At 29.6% G+C, this 10,221-nt stretch overlaps 1 protein-coding gene across 1 annotated transcript in view; it reads right to left on the minus strand.

The window, feature by feature from the left end:
• The window catches only part of LOC111088757 (CAP-Gly domain-containing linker protein 4-like), a 24,358-nt gene extending 14,451 nt beyond the window's left edge, over window positions 1–9,907 (minus strand). Inside the window, exons 1-2 of the mRNA XM_022399662.1 lie at window positions 9,832–9,907; window positions 7,817–7,880 (exon numbers count right to left, since the gene is read on the minus strand). Coding sequence (XP_022255370.1) covers window positions 7,817–7,880; window positions 9,832–9,880 — 113 coding nt within the window. The 5' untranslated portion in view covers window positions 9,881–9,907. The remainder of the gene's footprint in view (window positions 1–7,816; window positions 7,881–9,831) is intronic.
• Between the last annotated feature and the right edge of the window lie 314 nt (window positions 9,908–10,221).

A 10,221-nucleotide genomic window follows, 5' to 3' on the forward strand; every position in this document is an offset into this window, starting at 1 on the left:
ATTTGACTGACTTCATAACCCCCATAAAAAATTAGGAAATAACTATAAGTTATGCTTTTTTGTTCTAGAATGACTACAAATTATAACATGAAAACACAAATGTTTAGTCTAAATAGCTTAGATTTCCTAACATTATACATATATATATATATATATTTATTATTTTTTATTATATTGACCTTTCAGCCGTGCCTGGCTAACATTAACAATACAGAAGTTAGAATTACGAGGCACACATGCACTCATGTTACTGTATCTAATAATATAAATCTGGCCTTTAGTCTTTACAAAGTGACCTGTCTTGGCTGTCACAGTCACATTTCAATTATCATACATAACATGTGTGTATATACATTATTACTATTTACAAAGAAATTCTTAAACTTATTTTTCTTAAAACATAGAATGCTGAATAAGAAGTAAAGCAAACAATTATCTCTTTTAGTTATGACCTTTGTACTTGTTTGCTGCTTGTCTTAGGAAGCTAAGCCTTATAAAATTTAGCACATGGAGGATGTGAAATGAAATATTTTTTCTTATAGGTTTTATATATACATTTGAAATAACCCCATAAAATCATAAACTACTATATAGATACCATAGAATTCCACTATAATTTATCAAGCATAGTAACTAAGCCGTACTTGGGTTAAAAAAAATATGAAATTTCAAGCAGACTAAAGACTTGCCTTACCAGCATGAAGATTTTATTGAAAGAATGAGGTAAAATGGTAATAGTTGAAATGGGTGAGAAGCCACTAGGGGGACATTCTGAGCTTTCAATTGGTTATTCACATGTCATAGACAGAAGTAAGTGTATATAAGGGAGCATTTTCAAAAATAGAAAGAGGTGAGCAGGGCCAGTGAATTTGATTCAGTACATGAGCGACCTCAGCAAATAGAAAAGATAGGAGGTTCTTATTTTAGATTCTAGCTTGTCAATATTAATAATTTGAGTTCCTAATTCATACAAAACTATAGAATTTGTATTTTGATATCACAAACATCTAATCTGAACCAGTGCTGCATTCAACCTACTAAGTGACACACAAAAATTTATGTTTATTTGTGTTTTTTTAACATTTACTTTTAAATTAAGAAAGTAAATAATGTATAATACTAAAATTTGAATTATAATATACAGTTTGGTACAAAACCTACTGACATAAATTCATAAAATAGCAGTTCAATAAAATTTTGAATGCAAGTCAAGAAACACAGTGACATGGCCTTTGACCCATGAGAAAACATGAAGTTAGCCGGTGTGCGAGTGATTAGCCTTAATGGGTGATTTCTATAGGGTGTTTCACAGCTGTATTGTAACATTAGAGATAAAAATAATAATTTTTTATGTCAGTTGGGTTCTAAAGTAACTGAAACAGCCTTTGTGGCTTTGACAAAAAACAACAACAATTATTTAAAGCTCTGGATACAACTGTGGTAACCAACAAAACTTAAGTGAAGTCAGAAAAGTTGAGTTAATGAAAGTGAAGTTAGACTGCGTTGTTTTTAGTTTAGCCGTGACAGGCAATATTTTAAACCTATCGCCACATGTATCCTTTACTGCTCATGACACAAAGTTTTAGTGCAGTGGTCGGCAACCTATGACCTGCGGCAATAATTTGGCTTCACCATTGCAACCTGTAACGACACAATCATTTTTCAGTTCAAGTTTCTCGGCTATGTGAGAAGAACAACGATATTAAAGGAAAGATGGGAAAGAGTCACGGCTACGGAGAATTTTAAGATCAATTTCAGAGAAAAATATCAAACTGGTCGAACTATTAATTTTTTTATATGTAAATAAACAAACACATTTAAAATACATGTACCGGTATTAATAATTATATGATTATCACGGACCAAACACAATGCTAAGTTTTCATAAAAAAAATAATTGACCCGCGATCAAAAAAGGTTGCCGACCACTGTTTTAGTATCTTACATTCAAAATTTTATTGAATTACTTTTTGTTTATGTTATACCAATTAGTATAGCACAAAATCTTAGCTATAATACATATTTTAAGAATATTAAAGTTTTAAGTTCTTAATCTATAAGGCAATATTTAAAACAAATCCTGAATTTCCCCTAAGTATCTTCTCTCTATTTTATCCATCACCCCTCCAAAATTTATGAAATTAAACATAAAGTTACTCACTATCAAATCATCATTGCTCAGGCAAACTATAATTTTTATAGTCTTCAATTCTGTTTGGTTAAAAAGCTCTCAAAAAGAAAATCAGACCTCTCCTCCCACACTCACCTGTCACATCCTTTTTTTCAGAATTTGTTAATAGTTCTCTCTTACGTTTAATTATATATCATCTTAACCAATAGAAAGTCAAGGTTTTCATCTATCAAATGACATATTGTATAATGTTGTGGTTTGAATAGATAAGTGTCAATTTCACTTATAATACACAGTTGATTCCTGTGGGAAAGTAAACGACTAGCTTGGATGAATTTGTAACAGCTCTTGTTGCACAGTTAGAAAGCCAGAAAAAATTTAAGAGTTAGGGGAAATTGTTTACTTTTCAATATTATTAGTCTATGTTCTTTGGTGCATTATTTAATTAAATAAAAATTATTTTGTGCATTACTACCATTAGTATAAAAAAAGTAAGGTTAACTGTCATTGACAATCGGTAGCAAGAAAAAAAAAGCCTGGGTAAGTACTTTATTTCTTGTTTTATGTGTTTATTCTTTATTTACTATCATAAAAGTAATTAAAATGTAAAAATAGGGATCTTTTTAGGTACGTTAAGATTAAATTAGGCAAAATAAATAATATAATAAAAATGATTACCAAGGGACAGATGCGAGCAGCTTGTGGGTAATGTAATTTGATAGCATAATGTGGGCTGTACATTCCCCGTGTGATTTACAATTTAAAATGGCACGAATAGTAGTTAGACGTAGTTCAAAGAGCTATCAAAAGGGCAATAAAACAATAAAATTTAATTATAAGTAGATGTAGTTTCACGTTACAATTTGAAGTAATTTAGAAAAAAAAGAAAGGGTAATTTAAATTTATGTCAATTTTTGTTTTTGGTGGTTATGATGTCAGTCAAATTGACCGATCCTGTATAGAGATAGGATTGAGAAAATAACACAAACTATAAAATTCTTCTGAAAAAAGACATTTAAAGTGTATTTAGGAGGTTTTAGGAATTACACAAAGGAAATTTGAGATTTATGAAATGAAGAAAAGTATTTTTAATCTTAACATGAAAATTACTTTGCACATGGCCTATTCAAAACAAATACTTTATATATTCGTGGTCAAATCTTTATTTTAGTTTGTTAAAAATACTTCACTAAAAATATAGTTTTTTTGTAAGTGAAAAATTTGTAATGTTCACTGAAAGACTGCCAAATTTTGTAAAGATATACACACTATATTGAAAGTTAGATGTATTAAGTCTATAAAGACTTTAAACGAGTACAAAGAGGTTGCGTGGTTGGTATAATTTACCAAGACCATGTTCAGAGAGTTAAAGTGAGTTTCACAGTTTAACAGAGGAGAATAAGTTGTCCTGACAAAGAGTGTTTAAGTAATTGAACCCATCTGAGTGGACTTTTATGAAAAGAAGACGAATATTTAAAGTTCTGGAGGCAAATGTGGTAACCCACAGGGTAACGTTAGTGAATTTATCACAGATTGTATATTAAGAAACAGAGTAGAGGAAAATAATTCATCATGTCAATTGGATTATAAAGTAACTGAATCAGCCTTTGTGGACTTATGACAAGAAAAGATAATTATTTAGAGTTTTAGATACAACTGTGATATCCTATAGTGTAAAGAATTTTTGTACATACTTATAACTTGTTTTAACATATATTATTTCAAAACAAGTGGATTGTGTGTTGTCTGTTTATTCTTCGAGTTTATCTCCAACAAGTCACAGACACCTACTGTAAAGAATCCAAGCCCATATACAAAACCTTGACAGTATCTGATTATTACGAGATGGCTGGATTATTAAATTCTGAATTTTAATCAGTTTTTACTAATGAAGTGGCATTAGCTAACTTACAATCCTCTGGCACATGCCCACTATTTAAGGACTTGCAAAAAAATTGTAGAAAGTGGCTCACATATCCAATCCTTAACCTCTTTCAAAAACCTTGGGAAAATATTATATCTGGCCCAGGAGCATTAATGTTTTTTGACTTCCCAATTTTTTCTGAACAAGCTCAGAATTAATGCATTCATATTGTTTGGCCTTGTTTCCATCTATTCTGCTTAAATATCATCTTTTCAAGGAAGGTAGTAAAAATTGTCTTACATCAGTTGTGGGAAAAGTTTCAGTAAGTCTGATTAAAGGTGCTTTACAAAGTCATTTAACAAAGTTTAGAATTTTATTGGACAGTCAACATCATTTCACTAAAGGAAAATTTTGCCTTAAAAGTCTTTTGACATTCTTTTGGAAAGGTTACTGCTTATTTAAATGAGGGTAAATGTGAAGATTTAGTGTATCTGGATTTTTAGAAAGTATTTGACAAGGTGCCACATAAAAGACTTGAAAAAGGTTATCTGTATAGGTGTGGAGAATAAGTTAGCTAATTGGATAGAAGAATGGTAGGATGGAAGAAAGCAGAGGGTTGTTGTATATGGAGTTGATGAAAGAGTGATCAATAAGTTACATAAAATTGCTGATGATATTAAAATTTTGCGTGTTGCTAGCTGTGAAGAGGACACTGCTATTTTACAAAAGGATTTAGATAATTCAGTGAGTTGGATAAATAAATGGCAGATTGGATCTAATTATAATAAATGACAGATAATGCATGTAGGCTATCATAATTTGAATTATAAGTAAAAATTGGATGGGAATAACCTTAATAGTGTCTTAAAAGAAAAGGGGTCTTGATGTGATGGTTGATCATTCTCTTATACCATCCAAGCAGTGTGCTGTTGTTAGTGGTAGGGCAAATAGGATTTTAGGTTGTATCTACAGAAATATTGAATAAAAGTCTAAAGAGGTTATAATTTCATTGTATAGGTCACTGTTTAGGCCACTGTTGAAGTATTCTGTTCAATTTTGGGCTCCTTACCTTAGGAAGGACATTGAATTGTTGGAAAGGGTTCAGAGGAGGATTACTACAAAAGTGCCTGGGATGGCGCTGTTGTCAAATGAGGAAATATTATGATTTTGGAAATTCTTTTCTCTTGAAAAGAAGAGTTAGAAGGGATCTGACGAAAGTGTTTAAGATTGTAAAGGGAATTGGTAATGTGGATGCATCATCTTTTTTTCATACTTAATGGCAAGCCTTATTTATCATTTATACACTTTTGTGGAAAATAAAAAGCATACCAATTTATTCACTTCCATTTTCTATGCATTATTACACGTACATTTTAATAATATATACTAACTTTTAATCTTTCAAACTTTATGTTCAAGTCTTTCATCACCCTGTAAATGGTCTTTCATCTCTAAGAAGTTCTAACTTAGATGTTTCAAGAGTAACAAAGGTGCACAAAAAGCACATCAAACTAAATTATACTTAAAAAACAAACTGGCCCTAACAACAAAATTATGCCTTAAGAACTCTCTCCGTAACATTTTCTGTATATTTGGCTGACAAGTAAGCAAATTATTTTCCATAATAATAAGCATTTCTTTGGAACGTGTATATATAGTTATAACTAAGCCTGATGTGACTGAAAATAACAGAGGCTAAATATTTTTTTTAATAAAAAAAAACAATAACAAAAACAACACTTATTGATGAATGATGCATGTAAAGCTAAGTCTTGAGTAAACAAAAAGAAAACATTCTTTGTCAGAAGCTTAAATTCCCCAATTTTACAAACTATTATCCTCAAAATACACTTTATCCCCATAGACTTCCTGTTGTATTTCTTCATTCATTCAATACTTATTTTGAGCTCTTTATTATTCTTTTGTTGCCACATACTCTGGCTTTCTTCATGCTAGTGATACTAAAGCATCATGGAGACCTCAAATTTAAAACATAGCAAACTGAAGTTTATTTGGCCAAGAAAATTTTAGTTTTTTCTATTGGAAAATAAAATTGGAATTTTTAGGTTTAATTCACAAGTAGTCATTTCAGTTTTCAGTTCAAATTTTGAGGATCTATTTCCTGTTGAACTACATTAATTCACTGTTCTATTTGTACTAAGTTTTGTTTCACAAGTGGACAATTAATGTGATTTTTATATTCAACTTCACCCTTTCCAGCCCAGTATATAGGGTTTTACAAGGACAAAATTATTATGTCAAATTTTGAAGAATTATGCATGATCTATACACTTAGATTACCTCCAAAATAAAATTATAGCTGAAATGTTAAGACTTCGAATTTTCTTTTTGATGTACGTTTTATTAACAGTTGTTCAAGATAAACTAATTTCAAAAAAATCAAATTGCTTGCTCAGATTTCTGATGTTTACCGTAGACTCAGTTGCAAGTGGAAGGTATGCTGTTGGTATGAAATGCAAATGTTGTGAATACAAACATGATGGTATTCCTGTTGAAGTTAAATTGATTAGAAAGACAGGTCATCCAAAACATTAATGAAAAGAGGACAATAAAACTGCTAAGCAAAATGGATAGTAAAATATTATACTTTATTCTTCTCATTGTAAAGATTTCCAAATTTAGTGATTGACAGACTTAGATGTGACTGATGAACTCAAACCAACAAAAGGAAAAGTTGAAAAACATTTATTATTGTTTCTACTAAGTGTGCAGCGTGTCCTAGATTTTGTGAAAATATTGTAAGCAATTCAATTTTAAAATGAAATGGCTATAATCAACAGTAGCCTTGCTTTGGGAAGACTTTTCATCAACACCAAAATAACATTTTGGGAGTTTCATTGCACTTTTTAAAGTAAGAGATTAAACTAAACTTATGCAAACTTTTAAATGAGAAACTGGTCTAGAGGTATTTTCTTTTTCAAAGTTGTCACCAAAGCATGAAAAATTATATCTGATTGGCTCATAGTTTTAGGGTTAAGTAGTGATAAAGAAAATTACAATTTGTGTTTCACAGCAAAAGAATAACTTACTTTTTCTTTCATAAAAAGTGATTCAAAGAAAATACTGTAAACTAATTTGCATTTACAACCATCACACATGCAAACAAAAGTAATCTGTATGAAACTAACATTGTGCAAGTCACACCTCTGTGGCTTAAAGTGTAATATTTTTTAAATGCTTATATATATAAATCAATCTTCAACAGCAAAATTATTTTCCTACACAAAAGAAATTTACTAAAATAAGAATGTAAGGAATATTTCAATAATGTTCACTTTTGGATTATATTTTTTAATTGGATAACTCAAGAAAAATAATATTCAACCATACTCATAAACAGCATGAAAATTAAGTTGTGACAGTATTTGGAAAAAGGGCTTGAACCTGAAACCTAAAGCATATACATTTAGTTTAATATTTAATGATCATAAATTACAAACTGCTTACATGTAACTAATACAGTTTGAAACTAGAATGCTCAGTTTAATGGTACCCATAGGTTGAGACTGTTATAATGGTATTATGCTGTTGGAATAAGTCTGGTAAAAGCTAAGGTTAGAAAAAAAATCTTGTTTTTATATTTTAAACTTCTGATTAAAGATACTAGCTGGAATAAATAAATGTTTTCCAGGTTGCTTCTATCAACAGTCTTCAACATAATCACTTCTAAATTCTCTTTTGCATGGGGAAAATGGACAATTTTAAGCCAAAATTTGCTATTGTACATCTTTAACCACGAACAAGTTGAAAATGTTTTAAATTGTAAGTTATAGAGAAAGTATTAATCATACAAATCGTACCTCGTTTTTTTTTCATTACTTTTTATAGACCTGGGTGATGAAAAGCTTGAATTCATTGAGTCATCTGTAAATATATCAAACATTTTTAAGAAACAAAACCTGTGCAACACACAGAAATCTCTTTCAACTTCAAACACTTATTATACCATAAACACTGACAATTATATTCTTATAACTAACTCTATTTACAAGAGAAATGTATCAACTACAAGTTTAACCCTATCTGTAAGTGGTCAGTCTATTGGATCGAGCTGGTATTGGAGAATTTATGTTTACTATAATTCAGAATTTACATAATGTATCTTCATGATATTTGGTAAGCTTTTAGTAAACATTACAAGTACATTGTACAAAAAACTAAGGATGATTAACAAAGTATTTCCACTAAAGATTTGTTTCTGAATTTACTTTAGTCAGTCTGATTGAGAATGACTATTCTGGTGCAAGGTGAAAGTTTTTAAATTTTATTTGCATAAACTATAAAATCTCCTAAATGAATATCAGAAGTTTTTTACAGTAAAACTTTATATATTATCTGTCATTTTCTTAACTGTAACACCAAATGGGCTTGGCCCATTTGACCAACCATGTAACCACCATTAAAAATATATGAAATAAACCCAAACTGCCATTAATTTCTTTCTAGAATGATTGCAGATTGTAACACAAAATTAAAATTATTTATCATAAACAGTCTCAGGCTTGTAACAGTTTACATCTATTATAATTTAATTCTATTGTTTTATTGCTCTTTGAACCACGTCTAACTACCACAAATAGCAGTAGATCATCCAATAGGAGTGCAGAGAATTTAGATTAAACAAAATTTCAGGTTACATCACACAACACATCTAACTACTTATGCTCCTCAAGCATACCGCAGGGCAAAAAAAAATCATTTTTTTTTTAAATTTAAGTTTCTTTTATCTAACCTAATAAATTTTTGACTTTCATGTTTTAGTTACTTTTATAAAAAATATATATCAATAAATAAAAATTATACATAAAAAATAAAGAGTTTACACTTACTTCATATATGAAGCTTTTTGCTTTTAGAAGTCATTCTTCATTAGCACTAAATTGGTTGTCCACAAGATAATTCAAGTAGCTTTCAAATACACATTTTAAAACACAAAAAAATAATTCAAACATTAAAACAGAATGCCTAAAAACTGTAGTCATTGCTCCAATAAAATGTGTTTTGGAAATGGAACTTTTTACTGAAATAAATTAACAAAATGATGTAGTTCACAAAATGGCCTTTTGATTGGTTATAAACATGTATATTGACAGTAAGCATTAGTAAATAGCACGAAGAGTTGGAACAAGCTTCTGTGATTGATATTTTAAAAAATAAAGAATTTGCAAGATTCTTATTTTAAATTCTGAACCCCATATTACAGAAGAAAGAAAATCTAAAACAGAGAATTCAAAACAGAGGCACCACTTGATACAAAGAAGTGAAGATTAAAAATATATTTAAATATTTGTTTTTTAAATGAATAAATCAAAACTAATATAATATTCAAACTGAAATTATAAACTATGTTTTGATGCCAAGTTTATTGTCATACATTAATAATAGTTATTTAATTCAATTTTGAATGCAACTCTGTAAAAGTTGTGACATGCTCATTTCAACCCTCACCTGTGAACACAGGGTTGATGTCATACAGTTCAATGCTAATATAGATTAGATAAGTATTATATTATCTAGTGTTCAAGCAACAAACACTGAAAATATCATAAGAGTAACACAAGACTTTCAACAAAAATTTTCAAGTAACAAAAAATAACTACAACACATACATAGGCGAGTTTAAAGCTCATGAAATACCAAATTCTCACTTAACACTAACATTTTGTCTTATGAAGAAAAGCAAGATTTAATGAAATAACTGACAGAAGCTGAAGCACGGGAAAAAAAGTCTTATAAAGTTGACCTTAATGTAGTAAGTTTTTGTTAATGAAACTGAAAAAAATGTAACAACTTTTTAAAATAAAGAACTGTTTACCTGTTAAACTCCTCATAAATTGACATCTGGGTTCAATAAAAGAGTCCATATCTGATGATTCACTTTCACTTTTACTAATCCTAAATGAAAAACATCTGCTATAATCACTTATAAAACTTCAAATAGTTAACTAAAAGCTATAAAGCAACTTAAAACACATTACATTGAAATGAACACGTAAAACCTTTGGAAACAAGCAACTTGAAAGGACGAAAGCATCTACAATGGGCAGTTATTTATACATAAATTTAACATTTTCCTTATCTAAAAATGTACTTCTGTTAAATACCTCTTTCCACATAATAGCTTGACCCCTCACACATCTGCCGACAAGATTTGGATGCCATTAGCCTTGAGCTAACTCCCACCTAAAAATCATGTGTTTAACAC

The sequence above is a fragment of the Limulus polyphemus genome, unplaced genomic scaffold, assembly GCF_000517525.1.
Source record: "Limulus polyphemus unplaced genomic scaffold, Limulus_polyphemus-2.1.2 Scaffold4361, whole genome shotgun sequence".
Taxonomy (NCBI): Eukaryota; Metazoa; Arthropoda; class Merostomata; order Xiphosura; family Limulidae; genus Limulus; species Limulus polyphemus.